The sequence below is a fragment of the Leucoraja erinacea genome, chromosome 8 (assembly GCF_028641065.1).
Source record: "Leucoraja erinacea ecotype New England chromosome 8, Leri_hhj_1, whole genome shotgun sequence".
Lineage (NCBI taxonomy): Eukaryota > Metazoa > Chordata > Chondrichthyes > Rajiformes > Rajidae > Leucoraja > Leucoraja erinaceus.
In genome coordinates, this window is record NC_073384.1 from 32,776,214 (window position 1) to 32,803,951 (window position 27,738).

Genomic DNA, 27,738 nt, shown 5'->3' on the forward strand with positions numbered 1-27,738 from the left:
ACAGATATTTCTGACATTACCATCATGTTTCTAAACTCAAGACAGTATAGGATCAGGCTGCTTAATCTCTCCTCATACAACAAATTCACTGACTCAAGAGTCAATCTATTTGACCTTCTATTGCACTAAAGGGCCTGTCCCACTTGCATGTCCTTGGCACGCTAATTACGCGACCTCGTGGTCGCGTTCAGGTGCGACGGTCCCGCGAAGGTCGCGCGCGATTTTATTCGACCGCACAGCTGTCTGGAGCGCGTGACATCATTTGAAGATGGACACAAAATGCTGGAGTGACTCAGCGGGACCGGCAGCATCTCTGGAGAGAACGAATGGGTGATGTTTCGTGTCGAGACTCTTCTTCAGTCTGAAAGAAGGGTCTTGACCCAAAACATCACCCATTGCTTCTCTCCAGAGATGCTGCCGGTCCCGCTGAGTTACTCCTGCATTTTGTGTCCATCTTCAATTTTCTTGGCCCCTCTCTGGGATTAGAAGTGGGGGCGGATCCGGACCGCAACGGCCGTGAGCCCCAGGCCGAGTTTGGCGATCGTTTGCCTGCTTCTGCTGCTGTTGAAGGTGAGGCGTTGCGTCACGCCAGGGTCTTGGGACTGTCCCATTTTGGCCGTCAGTTCCGCGACAGGCCGTTGGCGCGCGAAGATTTTGTTTGCTACAAAAATTTAAGAGCCCCGCGCGATGTCGCGCACATCTCCATACCGCTCGGCGCTTCTCAGTGGGACCGGCCCGCGCGGCCATACGATGCCCATGCGCCTCAATGTAACCACGAGGTCGCGTAATTTGCGTGCCAAGGACACGTAAGTGGGACAGGCCCTTAACTCTACTGTACAAATATCCTTCTTTAGATGGGGAGATCACATCAGTACATAATATTGCAGAAGCAGTCTCAACAGGAGTTAGAAATATATATTTCCTCTTGTTCTTAAATTCTCTTGCAGTTCAAGCCCAAGTACTCTTTGCCTTCCAGTACACTTTTTGTATTAACTAATATTGTGATTTATGTACAAGAATATCCAGATCCCTCTGAACAGTAACCCCTTTCAATCTCTCAGCACTGACAAAATCCAGTGCAGGGTTGGGGCAGCTTGAAGGAATGGAGATTGATGTCTTGAAGAAGATTTAGGAAACTTTAAATAGGTTTGGAATTTATCTTGAAAATTCAACAATGTGATTTTTTTAGATATCAGTGTATTTGAATCTTGATTTCTCAAGTCAGTGCATCTCCAGTAAATTACTACTGTACTAAATATATGACTTTATTAAATAACTTACCTTCCTCATTGTATAACAAACTAGAAGGGCAGGACATTATACTACCCAAATCATTTTGCCCAAAAAGATAGCGATGGTTACAAAATGGCATATTCTGATTCACAACCATTAAGCAAGATTAAAGATTTTACATGCAGGATTTATGTTTACTGTATTCATTTAGCATAATTTTGTAGTCTTCGTCAATTAGCCGAAAGAACAAGTTATATCTTTAAACATGTAAGAGTGGTTTCAAAACTTTATCCAGGAAGTTCAATACTTTATAACACTCCAAATCCTCCAATTGCCCAGCCCTGCTACAAACAGTTCTGAATCAAGACTGAACAATAAGCTTCTTTGAAAACAATCATCCTTGCATTCCACAAGAAAGGAAACGGACACACTGTTGACGCACACAAGAGTGCACTTAAACACCAGTAGACTATAAATAGAACACATTTTAGCGAAATATATGCTGGGCATAGGTCAACTGCCTCAAAACCTTGGCAATTCTGTCCCTATTTGCACAGCATTTAAAAAAAAAAATGTAAAAACTGAAAAAGGAGAACAACAAGTACATTTTCTGACAGGAAAGAAACAGGAGGTAGTGAATTCAAATTAACTTTCACAAACGGTAGAAACATCTTTTATGAACACCTCATTGGGTGTGTGAGAGGATCGAACAGGAAGCACCTTTCCACCACTAATACAAATTAATGCACTATTTACTTCCTAACACCTAACATTTCTCTGACTTGCATATAAAATTAAGGATACTTGACAGAGTTGAATTGGAAAAAATTGTATTCATGTCAAAATGAAATAAAATGCATTCATACTATACCTTTGATGTAATGAAATAAAGTAAATAATTTAATTTACACTGTTTTACACTGAGTCATGGAATGAGGTATTAGATCCAATGACATAGGACATAGATTTTAAGATTGAACTTAAAACGAGAAAGGAGCAGACAGGGGTTAAGGGAAGATATCAATCTTAGTTACAAGTGGAATAAAGATCACATGAAGTAGACTGGCCAAAAGCATGACCATGAATATAGCTGAGTATATTTATATCTGCAGTGATACTTTGAAGAAAAATCAGAGAAAAGTGAGAAGAATTGAAGTGGAGTTTGAATCACATGACAGGAAGTTGCTATGGAGTGGGCATTTCGGGAAATAAATTAAAAATAAATTTTACTGAGAAACGTGAAGATTGTTTTGAAACTAATATGTCAGTGACCAAACATGGAGTTTACTAAATAATTATTAGAGTACCATAAAACAGCAGAACAGAATACTTATATCTCTGCTAATACAGACATGAATCTAAAACAGAAAAAAAACTCATTGATCGTAATGTCCAGCATCATGCAAGCTGTGGAAGAAATCATGTTCTGAGGATTTGCATTACAACAATGTTAGAGAAAGTAAATTACATCACTTTCCAGGAGTGTTTTTTACTGAACGTATAAAGGAGAAAGTTGTACTTTTCCCAGAAATGTATCCTTCATATTCAGAAGTTCACAATTTATCAAAAATCACACTATCTTTATCTCACTAAAGAAGTGCATCAATTGTTCTAGTGCCTTATGATTCTCTTTTGGTAAAACAAAAGGGAACCAAGGGAAAAGGGCCCCCAAAAATCTTCAATGAACAACTGTTGAATCATTCAGCATCCATTCAGAAATCGGAGGTGCAAAGGGACTTGTTTACACAAGTGGGAGAGTCTAGGACTAGAGGCCATAGTCTCAGAATAAAAGGACGTACCTTTAGAAAGGAGGTGAAGAGGAATTTATTTTGTCAGAGTGGCGAATCTGTGGAATTCATTGTTACAGACGGCTGTGAGGGCGCCAATGGATATTTTTAAGGCGGAGATTGACAGATTCTTGATTAGTACGAGTGTCAGGGGTTATGGGGCAAAGGCAAGAGAGCGGGATTGAGAGGGAAAGATAGATCAGCCATGATTGAATGGCGGAGTAGACTTTATGGGCCGAATGGCCTTAATCTGCTCCGAGAACTTATGAAGGCAAGTAGTGCACCAATACGCAGCCTTGCTCTCATAAAAAAAATGTTCATGTAGATTTAACTTAAAATATGACACATTGACAATCAACTACAGATATTCACACATATATTTCCTCCAGAAAATAGATCTTGCAAATTAAATATTCTGTCTGAAATCTTCAAAGCCCCCGGCTGGCGATGGCGATTGTCCCAGGGCCATTAAATTAGACGCCGGGTGGTGCGAGGTCGCACACCGGGTCTTGGTGTTAAAGCCCCCGGCGTACGCTCGCAGAGTCCCGCGGCCATTCCAAGCCGCGCGGGGCAGTGATGTAGGCCCCGCTCCAGGAGCTATTAAATATTCTGTCTGAAATCTTAACTTCCCTGCTGTACACAGATGATAACAGGGAAAGTTCCAAGATTAGAAATGTCTTATGCTCTCTCACAGACATCTGTTATAAATATTCTAGATAAACAAACCACTGGAACAAAAAAGAACCAGAGAATATTTCAGATACAGAGCTGTCAAACGTTATTTAATGCAAGAAAGTCATGAATTAGAGGAGCAAATCATGATCAATTCATACATGTTTAAACAAGAACTGCAGATGCTGGGAAAATCGAAGGTAGACAAAAATGCTGGAGAAACTCAGCGGATGAGGCAGCATCTATGGAGTGAAGGAGGGTCTGAAGAAAGGTCTCGACCCGAAACGTCACCTATTCCTTCACTCCGCAGATGCTGCCTCACCCGCTGAGCTTCTCCAGCATTTTTGTCTACCATCAATTCATACATGTGCCTCAGGCATGCACTATCTATAGTGAAGCCTAAATAAGATTGCCAAGATCTCCATTAAGAGCCCTTGGAAAAGTTGAGTAACTTGTGAAACAAAAGATAAATTACTTTCTAGCGTTAATATGATTTAAATGAATGATAAGAAATACTTCTGAGTTTTTAACCCTGACTTCCTTCTTTATTTGTAATTCATTACAGGTCATCCCCAGCTTACAGACACTCAAAGTATGTATAGGCCCAACAAACAACTACGCATTTGGGAAACACGCGGGATGAATTTGCCAGCTGCTGCATGCATCTTCTGCTGTGTGCAAACAACACAGTAGAAGATGCATGCAGCAGCTGCCAAATGTGGCCAAATTTCCAACTGGCGAACTGTCAGGGTTACAAACAGTTCACAGGAATGTAATGCTGCTGTAACCAAGGGCGGTCCTGTACTATTATTCATGTTGTACACACAAACAGCATTAAAGGAGCTTACTGCTATTGAAATGCTTGCTTTATCTCCTTTTGTTAATATTTGAGCACAATAAAAAAAAATGCAAAAGATTTGTTTACATGCTAAAAATATTCAGGCAGAATCCATGAGGGGGAAACAGAGAAAACTTTTCAGAAATTACCTTTAACTAGCAAACGGAAAAGTACGAAATTGAACAAGTGTTAAATTATGGGGGAAACGTGGTGACTGAGTAGTGATGCACTCAGAGGTGCTGTTGGCTGAGAGAGCGTGGGGAGAGCCTGTGATTAGGTGATTAACCTACGATTTGTCTGGAGAATTAAAAGGAGATAAATGAGAACAGCTGAGAGAGAAAAAAAAATAGAAAATAAAACACTGCAATTGCCAGAAATCTGAAAAATACTGGAGATTCCCAGCAGATCATGCAGCATCTGCGGAAAGACAAAAGCTGAATTAACGTTATACATTGATTTTCCATCAGAACTCACTGGATCCGATACACCTACTAAAAGTGCTGATTAGTTAAATTAATGAATTGTTAAGTTACACGCCCAGTGGGAAGATGAAATGTTCTACCTTAAGTTTTGGTTGGGCTTTGTTGAAGAAACTAAATGTAGATTGGGTGACGACTTTGCAGACCACGGCCATTCAGTCCATAATGGTGACCAGGGACTCCAGTCACTTTGTTCATCTCATCACTACTCTGACCCCTCTGACTTTAGACCCTGCTGTCACAATGCCCAATATAAACTTGAGGAACACATCCCATCTTCCCACCAAGCCACTGACTTGAAACATTGACTGTTACTCTTTCCACAGATGTTGCTCGACTTGCTGAACATTTCTGGCATTTTCGTTGTTGTATTTCCAACATCCTGAGGTTTTCCTTTCATTTTCAATGGATGTAAGAGTTCGACTGGTGCAACTGCCATTTATAGACAGCTGAGTGAGTGTGTAAATACAAGGAACTGCAGATGCTGGAATCTTGAGCAAAACACAGAGTGCTGGAGTAACTCAGCGGATCAGGCAGCATCTGCAGGGGGAATGGACATGCGCTGTTTCGGGTTGGGTTCCCTCTTCAGGGTGTGAAGAAGGTTCCTGACCTGAAATGTCATCTGTCTATTCTCTCCATAGATGCTGCCTAACCCACTGAAATCCTCCAGAACTTTATGTTTTGAACAAGAGTGTACACTCCATTCAACATTTACAAAACTATTTACAAGCCATTAACTCTAAAGTCATAAAACACCTCAATATAGCAAGGAGATTATACCGAAAAATCTCTGCCTACCTGCATACATATGGTAAGTTAGTCGCTCGATCAGTTTGATAACTGTTCCAGCTTTGATAATGGGAATTCCTGATTTAGAATGTACGTTCTCCTCAAATACAATGTTCTCCTCAGAGTCTGGTTCAGCAAATCTGTACACCTCAGGACTTGGGAGTCTAAGTGGCTCCTCTTTTTCCTCTTGCAGCATAGTGGCATCCAACATCCGCTCCAGTGTACTCCGATATTGTAAGGAAATTAAAGCTGCCATCCAGTTATTCTTCTCCTCTGCGGATTTGGCAGCAAATATTACACTGTTTTCATCCTTCAAGATAATTTCAAAGGCATGTTTGTACTCATTGGTGTCATCCTTATCATTGATTTGTACCTTCCGCATGAAAAACTTCTCTTTGAGACGATATTCAGCGCAATTCCCACCAGGTAATCTAGGCTGACCATGATTTGATTTACAGCAAATCATCAATCCGTCAAATAGGAAGATGTGTCTTTCATGTTTTGCCCCCACACGTGTCAATGTGCCTTCCATGATAAATTCATTGCAGCACTGTCCAATATCCTTGCCTTCCCAGCCGTCAATGTTTTTCTGGATTTCATTCATTTTCTTAATTGCCAGGTGTTTGCTTTTCATTTGTTGATTATAAAAGCGACAGGCAGACTCGCTAGAAGAGAAAATAATGCTCTATCAAAGTTCAATATCTTAGCACTGAAGTTTTACCTCAGTTGTCTGTACAATGATATACTTCTGAAGTAAAAGTTTACACTTTTAATAATATTCCTTTTAATGTAGAAAAGCGGAGATATAACCACTAAATCTTCCAGTGTATTGGATATGAACTGTTTAGCAGTTTAAAAATTATACAGTGGATCACTTCTGACATTTTTTTCTCACTTTTGTCCTTAGTTCAGAATTCAGGTCACGGACTTTTCTTGGGATGTTGCCAAAAGTCACGATTGTCAACATGCAGCAGGCTTTTGCAAGGTGGGTCAGCCTTGCTGTTTTTTTCCTTTCTTCCTGGCAAGTCGCAACACACTACAGACTGCACTGCTTCCAGCAGCCCAAATGAGAAAGCACATTCACCTACTGCGAGTCACTTTACAATCTCTCTCAGCTCAGAAGGCCATCGATTAGAGAATGGCCATTGTCTTACTTGTTACAGTTAAAATGGTGCTGATTTCATCAACTTACATAGTAAGTGGAACAAATCTATCAAGTTTGGACTCTTTAGAGAAAAAACAACAAAATCACAACTGAAACATAATGTAAACATTCACCCATTTCTTAGCAAAGACAGTACCACAGCAGAGATCCTTCTATTGAATATTTTAATGGAATGTCTTTAATCTTTAAAGCAAAATATTGTAGCCTGTTGCTTAAACAAACAAGCTTTAATGTATTACGTTCAGTGTTTCACTGCTTACCTACTCATGCGCAACAAAGCTGTCATGTTCATTATTAGGATGTTGCCTGAATTTAGCTTCAGCTGTAAAAGCCTTATGCACATAAAACAATTTGAATAAAAACAAGCTTTTTACACCTGACGTTACTTCCTGTGTAAAAAAAATCAGGCTTGCCACTAAAGCGGTTTATTGTTGAGAATAGTTAAGAGGAAATGGGAACAACGGAACTTACACTTGTGGCCAATCAGGAAAATTTCAGGGATGAATGGAAATTGCTTACCTCAGCCTTCTCTTTGCAAGACTTTTTGAACAAATCCTTTCCATACTGCTCTGCAAGTTAAGCAATGCAGTTATGGCTTGCTTTAAGCATTCTTTGTCTTCTTCATTGTCACTTTTCTCTTCTAATTGCTGTTGAGATGAGAAAAGAATAAAGTTTGGGCAGTTTACAAAGATTGTTTAAATGAGGAATAAAATGATATGATGCATTGAGAAACACGACTGCGAGAATTTGAAGAATATAAAAATGTTTGAATTTTTATTTGTAGCAACTATCAACAGATTCAGACTGAATTGAAATCTGCTTTTTAATAGACTTTACAAAAAACAGTAAAAGAATGTTCAAACGTTATCCTACTTTAATGATAATGGATGCCCGCTGCATTACGCAAACTGAAGTTAAGTGAACAGAGATGGCAAAGAAAAACAATAGAAGGTTAGCAATAGTGAGATAAAAACATTTTGATACTTTTTTTTCAGGTAAGTCAGCTTTACTTTTCATATTAACAACATTAGGCATTTCAGATGTCAGGTATTTATTTGCTAGGACATCATGACCATGGGAGTAAAAATATAGAAGTAAAACCAGAACTGCAAGTATCCCTCCTGATTATGGAATAGCAGCTAAGAAGCATCTCGCAAACCCTGTAAACATACATAAACAAGCAGTCTATTATTTTAGGGACATATTTTCCACTGTCATTCTGATTTTTCGTGCACTTTTATTTTCATGTAATTGGTCTGAGAGGTTTTGCCTTTCTGGGCTTCACATGCTATTCTACAACTTTGTGCACTGTTCCACCCCGGTCACTCCTCCTTTTCCCGGCTTCCATCAGGCAGAAGGTATAGAAGCTTGAAAACACACACCACTAGACACCAGAGCAGTCAGTATCTTCCAATTTCGGTTAACAGGCTTCAAAATGGTCCGTCCATAAGTTAGGGGATTGTCTGATCCTCAGCTACCCCATTGCAAACATTGGACTTTGTCTCCGGAACGGTTGCCCTAGAAAATCAGAGAACTATATTCTGCACTCTGTATTTTCCCCTTTGCTCAACCTATTGTTGAGTTTGGCTTGATTGTAGTTATGTACAGTGTTATCTGATTTGATTGGATAGCATGCAAAACAACGCTTTTCACTGTACCTCGGTACACCTGACAATAATAAACGTAAACTTAAAAAATCAGCTCTGGGGCTTCTGGGGCTGTTTACATTCTATGTTAAGAGTTAGATGAAATGGTTAGCAGTATACTTTGAGGAAGCCTAGCTCTGAGAAGAGCACCAAGACCCTGTGAACTGACATAAAAGGTTAAAAGGTCAAGTATGATGTGAAGAAATTTGAGGTTAATCAATTTGGTTGGAAATTTTTTTAAATGGAGTACAGTTTAAAATATAACATTTAAATATTGGTACGAAGAAGGATTTTCAGTGTCCTTGCAAATGGAGAAACTGAAACTTAAGATGCATATATTTTGATCAATTGGGAAAGCAAATGGAATGCTGACTTTTACTGTAAAGAAATTGGCAAGATTCGGAAGCCTTGCTGCAATCACAAAGAGCTTTGACAAGATTACACTTGGAAGTGACATCTGCTTTAGTTCACTCCAAGGGAAAAAAGAGGTGCAGTCAACAAAAGCTCACTCAATTAACTCCTGACATGAAGGCTTTGTCTAATGATAACAGTTTGTGGAAGATGGGCCATTGCTCTTGCAGTTAAATACTGGAAGTTGATCTCATTGAATCAGATAAACCTATGAAAAGGTTAACATAAAATTCTGGAGTAACTCAGCGAGATAGGCAGCATCTCTGGAGAGAAGGAATAGGTGACGTTTCAGATCTTGACACGACCCGAAACATCACCCATTCCTTCTCGCCAAAGATGCTGCCTGTCCCGCTGAGTTACTCCAGCATTTTGTGTCTATCTTCGATTTAAACCAGCATCTACAGTTCTTTCCTACACAACCAATGAAAAGCTTAAACAGTTGGATTCTGAAGGGCCTGCTTCCCTAACTGGAAATCTTAAAATCGATCAGAATAAAGCCCAGGTGATTTAGAGCTGAGGGGAAAATAAATTTCTTAGCTCAGAAGATTGAGAGTTTGTGGAATTCTCTACCCATCAGTACATTAGATATTCATATGTTGAATGCTGCTGAAGTAGATACTTGGGCTCAAAGGAAATTAAGAGATAAAGATGTTGGGTGGAAAAATAGAGGCTGAAGATCTGTCATGATCTTACTTAAAAGATAAAAATGCTCAAGATGTTGTTGCTGTTGTTACTCCTGCTCTTACTTCTTTGGAATCAGCAATTAAATTACAATAATTTTTAAAATGTTTTAAGCGATTAAATTACAATAATTAAAAAAATGTTTTTCCTTGATGAATCATGATCAACAAACTCACTAAGAGTCCTTTAGAAGATGCAACATGTTATGGTGCTGGATAGAGTGTACGTGGTCATTCAAAAGGCATTGAAGGGGTACTTATACAAGCACGATTAGGGTTGTGAAATCAGAGGAAATGTTAGACGGGTAAAATCAGTTTAAGTGGATGGATATTCTTCATGAGGTTTGGCTCAGCTATCTCCTCTGGATTGATTTCTACCAAATCATGCTAAATAATATATAGAAATACATGCATTTCACATTCTGGAACATTAGCACTCCATGCATTAAGTCATTGACAGTCAGAGTAGTACAGTGCAAAATAATTCCTGTACATACCTTTAGAAGTTCAAAATAATGCAAACAATGGTAAACTGGTGCCAGTAACAGTCTAGGAAGAACATACTGCACGGCTTCTTTGAAACCTTCACCAATTGACTGAAATGAAACATACCAATTAGTCTTGTCAGATCTAGATTAAAATCGTCATTGCTTGTTTAGGAGGCAGATTCTTAGATAGCCACAAACATGCAAGTGCTCACCTGCAAATAGAATGCAGCACCAGGCTTTGACAGAAGGCTGAGGAAATGGTCATGAAAACCAGGTCGCAGTATGTCCTGCGCATAGTTTTCATACGGATCAAATGCTAACTCCTGTAAGATCAAATATATATTAAAATATGTCATTTTGTGTTAGTAAATATATGCACTTTTCCCACTACTCACTGAAAAGACATCAAGATTTTGTAAGTTTATGGCAAGGAGAAACATTCATAAATACAACTAACACTGCAGACAGATTTGGCAATAATAAAAGTCATGGCACCAAAAATGATGGTAACTATGTGTAAAACATGCAATCCCAATTAATACCAAATTATCCAGACAATTTTTGCCAATTCCATTTCCTAAACGTGATATGCTTAAAATAATCTCAAAACTGACTGAAGTGGACTTAAAGGAAATGAATCAACTACTAAATTAAATACAATGAACAAGTCAAAATATTTTCCTGCTTTGAGCAACACAAATGGAGGCCTCTGAAAAGGCTGCTCTATATAACATATGGCCAGAAAAGGTCAATGGTGGTTTAGAATCTCTTTAAAGAAAAATAATCTTGTATATGTTTTCACTGTGGCACATCAGTACTCTTCTTAATTCTATGCATTTCTCACAAGTTTGAGACCATACACTGCTGAGATAGAGCTTGTGTTTTTTTCCCCTCTCATTTTGTTTTATTGCCGCAGTTGCAGCAAATTCAACATGATCATAGCCCGAACCAGATAGCTTAATCTCCCACTTTTGGAAGAAATATCATGTTCTTTGCTGAAAAAGATCTCGTGATACAGTAAGTTTATCTATTAGTATGGGAAATTTGGTCTATTTGCTATATTTGATGTATTTGTGTCAGGCATGAAGTTTTATATAAAGTCTCATCGCTTACCTCAGCTAAGTCTTCAAAGCAGCTTCCCACTAAGGGATGTGGGCTCCCTTCATCTGTCATTTCCACAGTATCCTCAATTAGGCCCAATAGTTTTACTGTCAACTCGTGGATATCCGCAATACGGCTAAAAATGGTTTCTACATCCTATGAAAAGACAATGATAAAACCTTACGATCTACCTAAGAAACTGAATATTTACAACAGTGCAAATTTAGGAATTATTCTCAAATGTTTAAATAGCAAATGCTAATTGTATAAAGGGCCGAATAGCCTACTCCTGCACCAATTTTCTATGTTTCTATGTATCTGAGTGTGCAAGGCAATGAACAACATTTATGAGGTGGATAGACAGGGTAGACAGTAAGAATATTTTTCCAATGTTCGGGGTGTCTAAGACAAGTGGGCATAAGTGTAAAGTGATGAATAGGAAGTATTAAAAGGATCGGAGGGATATATATTTTTTTAAGATCATGTTCAAGATCACGAGAAAGAGTGAACGCAGAGTCTTTTACCCAGAGCAGAGTAATCAAGAACAAGACAGCATAGGTTAAGGTAAGACAAGAAGGCTCTGCAGGGAGTAGTGCGTTCGGCCGAACGTACCATGGGAACTTCACTCGCCCCCCCTGCAGGAACTATACAACAGGAGGTGCAACTCCAGAGCCAATAAAATCATGGGAGACCCCTTCCACCCATGCAACGGACTGTTCCAGCTGCTACGGTAAGGCAAACGCCTGCGTTGCCATGCTGTGAGAACGGAGAGGTTGAGAAGGAGTTTCTTCCCAGAGGCCATTCGGACTGTAAACTCCCATCTCACCAGGGACTAACTTTACTGAACGTTTTTCCTTCCAATATTTAATATGTAAAAGAATATGTGTGTGTTTATAGTTTGTTTGGTTGTTTGTTTGTTTGTCTTTTTGCACAAAGTCCGCGAGCATTGCCACTTTTCATTTGACTGCACATCTCGTATGTGTATGTGACGAATAAACTTGACTTGACTTGAGAGGGGAAAGATTTAACAAGAACCTGAGGGGCAACTTTCCCCACACAGTGTTGGGTGTTGGGTATATGGAAAGAGGAGGTAGTTGAGTTGGTTACCATGACAACATTTAAAATAAATTCGGACAGGTACATACGTAGCAAAGGTTGAGGAATACAGTGCATTCAGAAACTATTCAGACCCCTTCACTTTTTCCACATTTTGTTACATTACAGCCTTATTCTAAAATGGATTAAATTCTTTCTTTTTTTTTATCATCAATTTACACACAATACCCCATAATAAAACAGCAAAAACAGATTAAACTTTTTGCAGTAATTAAAACGAAATAACTGAAATATCATATTTACATAAGTATTCAGACCCTTTTTGCATTTCGTTGTCTCTGTACTGTACACTGACAATGACAATTAAAATTGAATCTGAATCTTTACTCAGTACTTTCTTGAGGCACCTTTGGCAGCGATTACAGCTTCAAGTCTTCTTGGATATGACGCTACAAGCTTGGCACACCTGTATTTGGGTAATTTCTCTCATTCTTCTGTGCAGATCCTCTCAAGCTCTGTCAGGTTGGATGGGGAGTGTTGATGCACAGCTATTTTCAGGTCCCTCCAGAGATGTTCGATCGGGTTCAAGTCCGGGCTCTGGCTGGGCCACTCAAGGACATTCACAGACTTATCACAAAGCCACTCCAGTCTGAGGTACAGAACGCTCGGGAACAGGTTTTCATCAAGGATCTCTCTGTACTTTGCTCTGTTCATCTTTCCCTCGATCTTGACTAGTCACCCCTATGTCACCCACCCATGATGCTGCCACCATGCTTCATCATAGGTATGGTATTGGCCAGGTGATGAGCGGTGCCTGGTTTCCTTCAGACATGACGATTGGCATTCAGGTTAAAGAATTCTATCTTGGTCTCATCAGATCAAAGAATCTTGTTTCTCATGCCATTTGGCAAACTCCAAGCAGGTTGTTATGTGCCTTTTACTGAGGAGTGGCTTCCGTCTGGCCACTCTACCATAAAGACCTGATTGGTAGAGTGCTGCAGATATAGTTGTCCTTCTGGAAGGTTCTCCCATCTTCACAGAGGAACTCTGGAGCTCTGTCAGAGTGACCGCCAGGTTCTTGGTCAGCTCCCTGACCAAGGCCCTTCTACCCCGATTGCTCAGTTTGAACAGGCGGCCAGCTCTATGAAGAGTCCTGTTGGTTCCAAAGTTCTTCTATTTAAGAATGATGGAGGCCACTGTGCTCTTTGGGACCTGCAATGCTGCGGAAATTGTTTTATACCCTTCCCCAGATCTGTGTCTCGACACAATCCTGTCTCAGAGGTCTCCGGACAATTTCTTCGTCTTCATGGCATGGTTTTTGCTCTGACATGCACTGTCAACTGTGGGACCTTATATAGACAGGTGTGTGCCTTTCCAAATCATGTCCAATCAATTTAATTTATCACGTGGACTCCAATCAAGTTGTAGAAACATCTCAAGGATAATCAATGGAAACAGGATGAACCAAAGCTCAATTTTGAGTGTCATAGCAAAGGGTCCGAATACTTATGTAAATGTGCCATTTCAGTTATTTATTTTTAATTACTTTGCAAAAAATTTGTGACACCTGTTTTCGAGACTTCATTCTGGGGTATTGTGTGTAGATTGATGATTAAGAAATAAAGAATTCAATCCATTGTTAAATAAGACTGTAACGTAACAAAATGTGGAAAATGTGTCTGGAGGGGTCTGAATACTTTCTGAATGCACTGTATGGGCCAAACTAGGGCAGGTGAGACTAGTGTAGTTGGGGCATCTTGGTTAGCATGTGCAGGTTGGGTTGAAGGGCCTATTTCTGTGCTGCAAGACTCTATAAATGGTTTACTTCAAAAAGGGAAACAAATTTTGATAGCAAATTTCTGTTAATCAATCCAAGTTCTCCAAATGGGAACAAGGAGCAGCAACACAATTGTCAGCAATAAAAAAAAGAACAGTTCTGTCAATCTTACAGCTTCCTTTATGTTTCCTTGGTTCGAAGGGCCGAATGGCCTCCTCCTGCACCTATTTTCTATGTTTTCTATAAAGGAAAAGTCACGTTGACAAGATCCTGTTGTCCATTTCTTGTTATTCACGCTGTTGATGGCATAATCTTAAATCTGTAGAATTTAACTGTAGCACCTCGAGATGTAATATTTTGTAACCCAATTTTAGATACAAAAAAATAAGAGTCTTGCATTACAGGAAAAACATTTCTAGATTTTTAAAAAAAATTGTATTTACAAACTTTTGGAAATATATCACCATCTGGTGTTAAAAAGCAGCAATGCAGTTGTTAGCATTCCAATGCAAAATAACGGAAGAGGTATATACACCATCATATGAGACTTTCAAAAGTGAACATAATAAATATTAAAATAACTATATATATATGTGGAAGATAGACACATAGACTTCAGGTATCGGCAGTATTTTGCATCGCGTGTAACATACATCCTGGCAATTGGCCAAGAACCTATTATGCCTATGTAGATGTCTTTTGGGCACATTATAAAGGGAAGGAATATTGAAGATTTAAACAGGGAACAATCGTAACAATCCATATATCTGAAAAACATGTTCATAAAATTTACAACATACGTTTGAAGAAAACAGCTTTGCATCTGATACAAAGGGTTCCCTGAAGACTTTGATGATGAGATTCAATTCTCTTAGATATTGCCGAATCTCGGACATGTACATCTTCACTAAATCATAATACGCTTGTTCACCAGTGTTAATGGGCTCTTCTTCTATCACACCTAAGTCTTCCTCATCCTGATGGAACATATCCATTAGTACCTGCAAACAAACATTTTTGATTTACTTCATGTACTCTGAAGTGAAATAAATTGATTGCACTCATGTGAGTGTATCTTCCAATCATCAGACTCATGCTTTGCCCATATGTCCTGGAAGAATTTATAGAAAAATAACCAATTAGGTTTCTTTGAGGATGACTTTGTTGCTCTAACTTCCCCTTCAACATGTTAAAAGATTATCCATTTTGAAATATATTTGCTCTTCTGCGAAATTAAAAAAAAGTTGTACATTAACTGTATTCTCATTATGTATTAGATACTTATGTACTACATTATTGTACTTACTTCTAATAAAAAAAAAAAAATAAACAAAAAGAAACATATTTGCTCTTTGCTGAGGAGAAGCAAAACAATGATCAGCAAAATAAATCCCATCCCAAAGACTACAAAATAGACAACTTTCCAAGTAGGTGCACATCTGTCTTTATTCAAAAGTTACACTCATATGTTCACACCTTACCAGGATTGATGCAAAGTGATTAGAGTGCACATTGTCAGATTTTATTAAAGGCCATTGTTATACATTTTGGTTTCACCATGTAGAAATTACAACAGTGTTTATACATAGTCCCCCCATTTCAGGGCACTATAATGTTTGGAACACAGCAATGTCATGTAAATGAAAGTAGTCATGTTTAATATTTTGTTGCATATCCTTTGCATGCAATGACTGCTTGATGTCTGCAATTCATGGACATCACCAGTTGCTGGGTGTCTTCTCTGGTGATGCTCTGCCAGGCCTGTATTGCAATCATCTTTAGCTTATGCATGTTTTGGGGACTAGTCCCCTTCAGTTTTCTCTTCAGCATATAAAAGGCATGCTCAATTGGGTTCAGATCGGGTGATTGACTTGGCCACTCAAGAATTGACCATTTTTTAAGCTTTGAAAAACTCCTTTGTTGCTTTTGCAGTATGTTTGGGATCATTGTCTTGTTGTAGAATGAACTGCCGGCCAATGAGTTTTGAGGCATTTGTTGAACTTGAGCAGATAGGATGTGTCTATACACTTCGGAATTCATTGTGCTACTACCATCAGCAGTTGCATCATCAATAAGGACCTTCAGCAACCATACATGGCCAGGCCATAACACCCCCACCACCTTATTTCACAGATGAGGTGGTATGCTTTGGATCTTGGGCAGTTCCTTCTCTCCTACATACTTTGCCCTTGCCATCACTATGATATAAGTTCATCTTCATTTCATCTGTCCACAAGACCTTTTTCCAGAACTGTGGTTGCTCTATTAAGTACTTCTTGGCAAACTGTAACCCGGCCATCCTATTTTTGCGGCTAACCAGTGGTTTGCACCTTGCAGTGTAGCCTCTGTATTTCTGTTCATGAAGTCTTCTGCGGACAGTGGTCATTGACAAATCCACACCTGACTCCTGAAGAGTGTTTCTGATCTGTCGGACGGGTATTTGGGGATTTTTCTTTATTATGGAGAGAGTTCTTCTGTCATCAGCTGTGGAGGTCTTCCATGGGTCACCAGTCCCTTTGCGATTAGTAAGCTCACCAGTGATCTCTTTTTTCTTAATGATGTTCCTAACAGTTGATTTTGGTAAGCCTAAGATTGGCTGATGTTTCTAACAGTTTTATTCTTATTTCTCAGTCTCATAATGACTTATTTGACACTCATTGGCACAACTTTGGTCCTCATGTTGATAAACAGCGATAAAAGTTTCCAAAGGTGATGAAAAGACTGGAGGTAAGACTAGGCGCTGAGAGCTCTCTTATACCTGCATTAAGGAAGCATTTAAATGCGCCTGAGCAATTACAATCACCTGTGAAGCCATGTGTCCCAAACATTATGGTGTCCTGAAATGGGGGGGGGGGGGGGGGGGCTGTGTATAAACACAGCTGTAATTTCCACATGGTGAAATCAAAATGTATAAAAATGGCACTTTAACCACATGTGATTTTATCTATTACAAATCACAGATCATGGAGTACAAAGGCAAATAAATAAATGATGGGTCTTTGTCCCAAACATTATGGAGGGCACTGTAGCAATGCAAGCCATTCTCATATAAAACTCAACGAAAAGCATTTCCATCACTCCCATATTCAAAGGTAGACAAAAATGCTGGAGAAACTCAGCGGGTAAGGCAGCATCTATGGAACGAAGCAACAGGTGATGTTTCAGGTCGAGTCTTCAGGTCTGAAGAAGGGTCTCAACCCAAAATGTCACCTATTCCTTCGTTCCATAGATGCTGCCTCACCCGCTGAGTTTCTCCAGCATTTTTGACTACCTTCTATTTTTCCCAGCATCTGCAGTTCTTTCTTAAACTCTTCCATATTTAACATCTTCCTATCATAATAATCCAGAAAGTAAAAACAAAAATCACAAATACCAATTCCTTTGATGTTTGGCAAAATTGAATTTAGATTTCTAAATAAAGAGTATAAAGGACAATAAAGTTAATTTCAAAATAGTCGTTCAGAATATTTCTCAGCATCTAAGCTGGAAAAATGTTTGTTGCTTATTAAATAACTCAGCTTTCCAGAAGTGTGTAGTATTTCAATGAAGCTAAAGTCTTTTAGGTCCAAAAGCAAATAAAAATATTGATGATGCAGTGGTGTACTAGAATGACGCCTGGATTAGGGGGTATTAGCTATGGGGAGAGGATGGACAGACTTAGATTGTTTTCTCTAGAACGCCGTAGTTTGCAGGGAGCATATACAGAAGCATATAAAATTATGAGGGGCATGGAGAGGGTACAGTCTGACCCTCTTCCCCAGGGTGGAAATATCAAACACTAGAGGCCATATCTGTAAGGTGAGAGGGGCAAAGTTTAAAGAAGATGCGAGGGCAAGTTTTTTTTTTGCACACAGAAGGTGGTGGGTACCTGGAAAATGCTGCCAGGGTCGGTGGTTGAGACAGATATAAAAGTGGCATTTAAGAGACTTTTGAATAGGCACAGGATATGGAGGGAATGGATTATGCACAGGTAGATAAGAGTTGGTCTTGGCATCATGTTCAGCATAGACATTGTCGGCTGAAGGGCCTGTTCTTGGACTTTACTGTTCTATTTTCAAAGTATGTTTTCTTACCTTATCAGCACACATTGCTACTTTAATGTCCTGTTGGGTGATTTCATAGTGCCGTATATTGCGCACATAATTGCCTGCCAGCTTAAGGATGTCGGCAGATATGTATTCTAACACTGCAACGATGTAAACAGAAACTTGATGGTCAACTTTGTATCCAAGCACCTCCTGGAGAGACATGAAAAACAGCGATCATCAATCACCCGTCTTGTAAGAATAAACAAATTGCCACGAAACTTTCCTGAAATCAGAACAAAAAGTTGAAATGGATCAGAGATTCAGATTTGATGAGAAACAAGATCAAGGAGCACTGGGCTTGCTCAAAACACAAGATGCTGGTGAAACTCAGCAGGTCAGGCAGCAACTGTGGAGGGAATGGATAGGTGATCGGTCAGGAACGTTCTTCAGCCTCTATACCATGCCCAACCAGGCCCACCAGCCCACCAGATAAAATTTGTCCTACAGATTCATTTACAGCTCTGCTGTTCAACCTGTGCCAGAGCCATCCTGTGGAGCAAAATTAACCACATGCAGTGATGAGGTTTCAGCCAGCTGATCCTAAAGTCCCACCCCAATGGCATTTTAATGGTCACTGCCTTCAAACCCCTTTGAACTGTTGTTAAATATATGTGCTAGTCAGAGATTTTTAAATGTTACATGTACTGATAATTAATATATCAGCCAAAATAGTTTAAAAAATGAATTTGCTTAAATCAAATGAGGGAAAACATTTTCACACAGAGGCTGGTGAACGTATATAAAACGAGCTGTCAGAAGAAGCTGTGGATGCGGGCACAGTAAAAGACATTTAGACTGGTACATGGAAAGGAAATGTTTAGAGAGATATGGGGTAAGTGCAGGAAAATGGGATTAGCTTAGATGGATCATAGACAAGTTGGGCTGAAGGGCTTGCATCCTGGCTGTATTACTATGGTAGTAGTAACAAAGATATTAAAAAAAGTGAACTAAGCATGAACTAATATTAGTGGCTCCATTCAGATTAATGGGGCTGCAGTTCCTATGGTACCCACCCTTACGCATCTGATGCCTTAACTGAGTAGGTCTGTGCTCCTGGACACGTTTGTACTATGTGAGTTTAGATGCACTGACAACTAACTTCAGTGGTACAGTGTGCAGGGGTGGAATCAGGGACAAGCTGACCTAAGAGGAAGACAGTGCTGGTGCGCATTTTGACCCATTATTCTGTGAGACGTTGTTTCTTTTGGAATATAATAACACACTAACACAGAACTACAAATAACCAAACCGTCAATGTAATATATTGAGATATTAAATAATGCAATTCACTGAAGATCTTGAATTAGAATAATATTATTTTTTGACATAATCATAATAAAGAAAGTAAACATATAAAACACTTTAATCTCACATGCAAAGTGTACAGATATACACTTTTAACACAATGGGGCATGCACCAATCAACAGAACAATGCATCTACAAATTAACAGAACAGACAGATACAAATTAATAAAATCAAACTGCAACAAGCATGCCAATGAAGAAATAAAATTGAGAAAATGAACAAATGAGTACAGAAGGAGGGACTGTGCAATTAAATGAAAAAACAGCAACCACCATTACAAACACTAATTAATCATCTGGACATTCAATTCTTAGAGATGGAACATTCGCTTCAGTGTTGAAGGTCTATGGGCTTGAATTCCTCTCGATAGTCCTGAGCACAAAATTAGGCTGACACTGGTGCAGTACTGAAGGAATGCACTACTGGCATTTAGATATGATTAATTCTAAGTCCCATTACCCCTCTGTGGCATATGGTAAACAGTCCGACAATATTATTTTAAAGAGCAGAAAGCTCTCCTTAGTGTCCTGGTCACTTTTCCTTAACCAATTCCAGAAACGAATTGGAGACTCAAACAGCTGTAGATGCTGGAATCTGGAGTAAAAAACAAACTGTTGGAGGAAATTAGGTCGCATCTTAGACAGGTGACGTTTCGGGTCTAGACCCTTCCTCTGGACTTAAGAGTGGAGGGGAGTTAGTATGAAGAGGTGAAGGGGTTGGGACGAGATCTGGCATATGGCTGAATCCAGCAGAGGAATTGGTTGGATTGGTGGATGGAGATAATTGCCCTTAGAATTTAATATCACTTTTGTTAGCCCCATGATTACATTTAGTTTATAAGTGATAGGAGCAGAATTAGGCCATTTGACCCATCAAGTCTACGCCACCTTTCAATCGCGGCTCATTTATTTTTCCCTCTTAACCCCATTCTCCTGCCTTCTCCCCATAACCCCTGGCAGCCATACTAATCAAGAATCTATCAAATTCTGCCGTTAAAATATCCATTGAAGTCCTCCACAGTCTTCTGTGGAGGCCAAGAATATCACTGGAAAGCAATCTAATCCTGTATCTAATCCAGACAAATATATAAAAGACCTGCAATTCTTGTGCCAGAATAATGCATGCACTTTGGCAAGTGGTGCCAGACCTTTACATGGGCTATGTTTTTGAAAGAAATACAAATTTGAACTAGAATCATTTAATAGTTTGAGTACATTTAAACATAGGGCTAAGAATATCAACCAAAAGCAATTTATAGTCATAAAGGTAAACATTTAAAAACCTAAAGAAAGATTGGACTCCAAATAATGATCCAACAAGTTTATTAGCATATAATAAAGTTACACTGCATGTTAAGTATGTATGTGAGTATGTAAGTAAGTAAGTAAGTTTATTGGCCAAGTATTCACATACAAGGAATTTGCCTTGGTGCCATTGTGTTGACACCACTGTGACTACATCTCGACTAACAGCTAGTGTCTGGAAGCGTTAGTAATAAATGGTGACTGTATGGTAAAAACCAGACTAGATTATAGATCCAAGTGGGGTGTAACATATGTGTGTTAGTATTAGGTCGAGCAGATCTACACCAACCTCTTACCAAGGAATAAATTTAGAATTAGAATAGTTTCAGGACCGTTGAATTATTCTTCAACACAATGGCAAATTTTCAATATATCCTGTTGCTCAATCAATATTATAGCCACATACAGTATACCTAGATAGTTTCTTAATTTGTTAATAAAACCTGACCTCCATGAAAATGGCAGCATGAACCTAAATTTAATTATTTGAGACTTACCTTCAGAAGAGGGTGAATCTTATCGACAGGCAACAAAAGGGGACTCCTGCGTTTGCGTTTTTCTATGGCAGATTGAGCATCTGCTATGGCCCACTTGTCAATCGGATGTGGAAACGATTTCTGTACCCGTTCCTAAGGGATACATTTTAGAAAAAAATTGTAATCTATGAATCCAGTTGCACAACACAGACATTTATTAACAGATTCTAATGTTACTAGCATTTTACTCAAAATCCCAAATTTAGAATGTTAACACCCATCACAATCAAGCTACACACTTTCTAAACCAGGAAATCTGATTATAGAAACAAGGAACTGCAGATGCTGGTTTACAAAAAATGGGGCATGGCATGCTGGAGTAACTCAGGAGGTCGTGCTGGAGTAACACGGGAGGTAAGCAACAGCACACATTACATATGCCCAGATTTGAAATATTGTGTTCAGTTTTGGTCACTCTGCTGGAGAAAGGATGTCATTGTTAGAAGGAGTGCAGAGAGAATTTATGGGGAGGTTGCCAGAACTCAAGGCCTGAGCTATAAAAAATAAGTTGGACAGGTGGCTGTGGGGTGTATAAAATCATGAGGGGAATGGATATGGTGAATGCACAGATTCTTTTACCCAGAATAAGGGAATCAAGAAGCGGAGGGCATGGGTTTAAGGCAAGAGGAAAATGATTTAATAGGAACCTGAGGGGCGACACAAAGGTAGTTGGTAAATGGAATGCGGTGCTAGAGGAGGTATTATAACAGCATTTAAAAGACATTTGGAAAGTTACATGGATAGGGAAGGTTGAGATATATGGACGAAGTGTGGGCAAATGGAATTAGCTCTGATGGGGCATCTTGGTCAGCATGGATGAGTTGGGCAAAAGAGCCTGTTTCTGTGCTGTGTGCCTCTATGACCACTTCTGAGATATTCTGAAAGGGATAGCTATTGGAGATTCATCACCACAGTTAGGACGCGTCCATGATAACCTTACCTCTACATCTGCAACACTGCGAGGCTGTACTAGACAGAGCATGCTTAGTAACTGTAGGATTAGCTCTTCAATATACTGCAAGGCATCCTCAGTCGATTTAAGTTTGGGATGTACTTGTTGTTGAACCTGTTGACAGCAAATAGAAAGGTAGTTGACAATTAACCTGTAAATATACCCAACAATGAATAAACGCACAATATAACAATTAAGTAATACTTCAAACAACATTTTGTTAATAAATTATCCAATCTTTTCTGGTATTCCAAGCTGTATATTTTTGATTGGAAGTACATTTAATTCCAACAAAATAAATCCCTTAGATACATCATTACAGATGTGGTAAGCCACTTGTCTCGTCCAAGTTTACCCATGCAGAAAGATCACATTCTCCCCATTGCAAATTTAGTTTGAAGCACAAAGTGTTGGAGAAACTCAGTGGGTCAAGCAGCATCTGTGGAAAGAATGGACAAATAACATTTCGAATCGGGACTCTTCTTCAGACTTGAAGGGCCCCGCTCCAAAATATCAGTTGTCCATTCCCTCCCCAAACACTGCCTGACCCTCCGAGTTCTTCCACCACTTTGCGTTTTTCTCAGATTCTAGCATCTGCAATCTTTTGCATCAGCAAATCTGGCTCTGCTATAGATATGTTACATGTTACATGCAAGTGCAATGCTTCAGTTCAAATAAATGCTGTCCGAATGCATAATTTCAGCAGGAGTTAATTCAACTGACATTATTAATCTGAGATGTCATAGTACCCTTACAGGACTTGAATATTATTATTTTGATTTTAGATTTGACTGCTGCTTTTGACACAGTGGATCATGAAATATTGATCTCACGTTTGAAGCAGTGGGTGGGTATCAGGGGCATAGCACTGGAGTGGTTCAGGTCGTACCTGGCTGATCGAACTTTGTGTGTCAGCCTTGGGGACTCTGTATCCTCCTCTGCTCCTCTCTCGTGTGGGGTTCCACAGGGCTCAGTTCTTGGCCCTCTCCTCTTCTCTCTCTATTTTCTGCCACTTGGTTCCATACTAAGGAAGCACGGAATTTCATTCCACTTTTATGCAGACGACAGTCAGATTTATGTGCCCCTTAAAAAGGATGAACGCTCTGTCGGACTGTTACTTGAGTGTCTCAACGACATAAAGGCCTGGATGGCTCTGAACTTTTAAAGTTTTAATGATAAAAAAACGGAAGTAATGGTTTTTGGTGGCACCACTGGGGCCCCCCCTTGTAGATCTGGGCTCCCTGGCCCAGTATAGCAGACCAAGCATCACAAACCTAGGGGTTAAAGTGGACCATGAGCTTAAATTTGACAGTCAGATCAAGGCTGTTGTTAAATCAAGCTTTTTCCATTTGAGGCAGCTGGCCAAAATAAAGCCAATTCTGTCAAGGCAGCACTTTGAGACGGTAATCCACGCCTTTGTTACCACTCGGCTGGATTACTGCAATGCACTGTATGTGGGGGTTAGTGGGTCCTCCATCGCCCGTCTCCAGATGGTACAGAATGCAGCTGTACGTCTTTTAACTGGCACATGTAAATATGAGCACATTTCGCACACTTTAGCCTCACTCCACTGGTTGCCTATTCATAGGATCCATTTTAAAATTATTTTATTTGCTTTTAAATCCCCGAATGGTCTTGCCCCGCCCTACCTATCTGAGCTTCTACACCCTTATACACCCGCCCGCTCTCTCAGGTCAGATAATCAGCTGCTCCTGAGTGGGCCTAAAACTAAGCTGAAGCTCAGAGGGGACCGTGCCTTTGCTGTGTCGGCACCCAAATTATGGAACAATCTGCCTCTCCACATTAAACAGGCCTCTTCTCTGTCTGTTTTTAAATCACCTCTTAAAACCCATCTCTTCTCCGTGTCCTTTGATACCCAGTAAGATGTCGACTATTTAATTTCTTATTTTTTGATTGCTTTTATTCCATGGCTATTATTTTTACTCATGTTTTATGTCTTTTAATTTATTGTTGTATTTCATATGTAATTTTTGCGCCTCATGTGAGCTGTTATGGTGTCTGTTTATGATGTCTTGTTTATTCTTCTGTACAGCACTTTGGTCAACATTGGCTGTTTTAAAGTGCTTAACAAATAAAGTTGGATTGGATTGGATTTGAATAAGTGCTTCTTTATCCTTCAGAAGGCAAATCAAGCTTACACAAAAGTTTAATGAGAAACGGGAAACTCCCTTTACTTCTCAGTAACATTTAGAATATTTGAATCAATCCTTGTTCCCATGTTTCATAATCTTATCTACAAAACCTTCCTCACATCTGGAGATAATTTTACTCAACTTCAAGTGTGTGTGTGTGTGTGTGTGTGTGTGTGTGTGTGTGTGTGTGTGTGTGTGTGTGTGTGTGTGTGTGTGTGTGTGTGTGTGTGTGTGTGTGTGTGTGTGTGTGTGTGTGTGTGTGTGTGTGTGTGTGTGTGTGTGTGTGTGTGTGTGTGTGTGTGTGTGTTCCACTCTGACAGTCGCCGTTCCAAATCGCCTAAGTGTGACAGGCCTATTAACGATCTTTACTGTCTTCAAGTGAAGAAGTGACACAGCACCAAAAACTAAAAAAACTTTTATTTTATTTAAAACAAAATCAGTTATCAGTTTACTTTATTGTCATGTGCACCAAGGTACAGTTAAAAGCTTTCTTTGCATGATCTACAGTCAGCAGAAAGACGATAAATATAAATACTGGAATATTCAAATTACTGGAATACTAAAAGCTTTCTTGATCTCTATTGAATTTGGTCCACATTCCAGTCCCAATTTCCTGCAAATCTATTAAGAGTTAAACTTAGCGTCATATGGTCAGGGAGCCATACAACACGGAAACAGCCACCATGACCCAACTTACCCATGCCAACCAAGGTGCCCCATTTATGCTAGTTCCACATTTTCCACATAGAGGATGGTGGGTGCCTAGAACGTGCTACTAGGGTTGCTGGTGGAGGTTGATACGACAGTGGCATTTAAGAGACTGTTAGATAGGCATATGGATTTGCAGGGAACAGAGCGATATGGATGATGTGCAGGCAGATAAAGGTTGGTCTTGGCATCATTTTTGTCACATACATTGTTGGCCGATGGGTCTTTTCCTGTGCTGCATTGTTCTATGTTCTATTTATGCGCATTCTACTTTTACATTTAAAAGTCAATTTCATGCAATAATCCAATTATGTGTAAACAAGAAGTTAATTGCACCCCTCCTGGTCCCCTGACATTTTCCCCTGTAACTGGAGGAGGTACCACACTTATCTCCAATACCACCTCTCACCACCATCCAGGAACCTAAATAACTTCGTTCAAGTAGAATGGGGGGTTGGAAATAGTGATTTGTTAACACCTCTTCCAACCTGGTCGAATATATTCAGTGCTCTTGATCTGGTCTCTTCTACATCAGGCAACCAAACATATAGTAGGCAACACTAGGCAACCCTTTGTGGAGCATCTGCACTCTGCCTGCAACATCCATTTTGCCATCATTATTCCAAAATGATAATTTTCCAATGTTCTATAGACTCAGGATCAGTTTCTATGGATTGAAGGGTAGCCAATGTTAACCCACTTTTTAAGAAAGGCAGAGAGAGAAAACAGGGAATTATAGACCAGTTAGCCTGACATCGGTGGTGGGGAAGATGTTGGAGTAAATTATAAAAGATGAAATAGCGGCACATTTGGATAGCAGTAACAGGATCGGTCCGGGTCAGCATGGATTTACGAAGGGGAAATCATGCTTGACTAATTTTCTGGAATTTTTTTCAGGATGTAACTAGGAAAATGGACAAGGGAAAGTCAGTGGATGTTGTGTACCTGGACTTTCAGAAAGCATTTGATAAGGTCCCACATAGGAGATTAGTGGGCAAAATTAGGGCACATTGTATTGTGGGTAGAGTGCGGACATGGATAGAAAATTGGTTGGCAGACAGGAACCAAAGTGTAGGGATTAACGGGTTCCTTTCAGAATGGCAGGCAGTGACTATTGGGGTACCGCAAGGCTCGGTGCTGGGACCACAGCTATTTACAATATACATCAATGATTTGGATGAAGGGATTCAAAGTAACATTAGCAAATTTGAAGATGGCACAAAGCTGGGTGGCAGGGTGAACTGCGAGGAGGATGCTATCAGAATGCAGGGTGACTTGGACAGGTTGGGGGAGTGGGCAGATGCATGGCAGATGAAGTTTAATGTGGATAAATGTGACGTTATCTACTTTGGTATCAAAAACAGGAAGGCAGATTACTATCTAAATGGTGTCAAGTTGGGAAAAGGGGAAGTACAACGGGATCTGGGGGTCCTTATTCATCAGTCTATGAAAGTAAGCATGCAGGTACAGCAGGCAGTGAAGAAAGTGAATGGCATGTTGGCCTTAATAACAAGAGGAGTTGAGTATAGGAGCAAAGAGGTCCTTTCTACAATTGTACAGGGTCCTAATGAGACCACACCTGGAATATTGTGTGCAGTTTTGGTCCCCTAATTTGAGGAAGGACATTCTTGCTATTGAGGGAGTGCAGCGTAGGTTTACAAGGTTAATTCCCGGGATGGCGGGACTCTCATATGCTGAGAGAATGGAGCGGCTGGGCTTGTACACTATGTGGAGTTTTGAAGGACGAGAGGTCATCTTAAGATTGTTAAGGGTTTGGACATGCTGGAGGCAGGAAACATGTTCCTGATGTTGGGGAAGTCCAGAACCAGGGGCTACAGTTTAAGAATAAGGGGTAAGCCATTTAGAACGGAGACGAGAAAACACTTTTTCTCACAGAGAGTTGTGAGTCTGTGGAATTCTCTGCCTCAGAGGACGGTGGAGGACGGTTCTCTGGATACTTTCATGAGAGAGCTAGATAGGGCTCTTAAAGATAGTGGAGTCAGGGGATATGGGGTGAAGGCAGGAACAGGGTACTGATTGGGGATGATCAGCCATGATCACATTGAATGGAGGTGCTGGTTCGAAGAGCCGAATGGCCTACTCCTGCACCTATTATCTATTGATTTAAACTTGGGAATCAGAGCCAATTTCAAACTTTGTTAGTATAATGTAAGGATTAAACTGATTGCGTCAGCTAAAATGGAGTTGTCAGGCAACAGCCACGTGCATGCTTTTCAGCTAAATTAACAGCACCATTTATCACGCGAGCAGGCCTGCTTCAACAATTAGATGTTTGAGAAAATGCTTGGGCCAACTTAGAAGAACCAGTAAATCACGAGGCTACCTGTAAGGTCACTGAGATAAACTTTCACCTCCTCAGAGACATCCAAGACTAGCTCAGGGGCTGATAAGACAAATAACTCTTGCTTTTGACACTAAGGAGGTTAGCCAGTTTTAAAATGTAGTCAACTCTTCTTATTGGATTAGCACATGCTTTATAGTATTAAAATGCCCGACACATGAGCCAGGGCTGCCAACATCGGGTGAGAGTTGGGAGTGAGAAATTGC

The 27,738-nt window shown here is 39.8% G+C and overlaps 1 protein-coding gene across 2 annotated transcripts in view; it reads right to left on the minus strand.

Moving 5' to 3' along the window:
- LOC129699513 (son of sevenless homolog 1) overlaps positions 1 to 27,738 on the minus strand; it is a 147,077-nt gene that overhangs the window by 49,460 nt on the left and 69,879 nt on the right. For both annotated transcript variants that reach the window (XM_055639372.1, XM_055639371.1), the window contains exons 2-10: positions 22,298 to 22,423; positions 21,319 to 21,450; positions 18,196 to 18,360; positions 14,923 to 15,123; positions 11,302 to 11,445; positions 10,401 to 10,511; positions 10,198 to 10,296; positions 7,483 to 7,610; positions 5,808 to 6,463 (exon numbers count right to left, since the gene is read on the minus strand). In XM_055639372.1, coding sequence (XP_055495347.1) covers positions 5,808 to 6,463; positions 7,483 to 7,610; positions 10,198 to 10,296; positions 10,401 to 10,511; positions 11,302 to 11,445; positions 14,923 to 15,123; positions 18,196 to 18,360; positions 21,319 to 21,450; positions 22,298 to 22,423 — 1,762 coding nt within the window. The remainder of the gene's footprint in view (positions 1 to 5,807; positions 6,464 to 7,482; positions 7,611 to 10,197; positions 10,297 to 10,400; positions 10,512 to 11,301; positions 11,446 to 14,922; positions 15,124 to 18,195; positions 18,361 to 21,318; positions 21,451 to 22,297; positions 22,424 to 27,738) is intronic.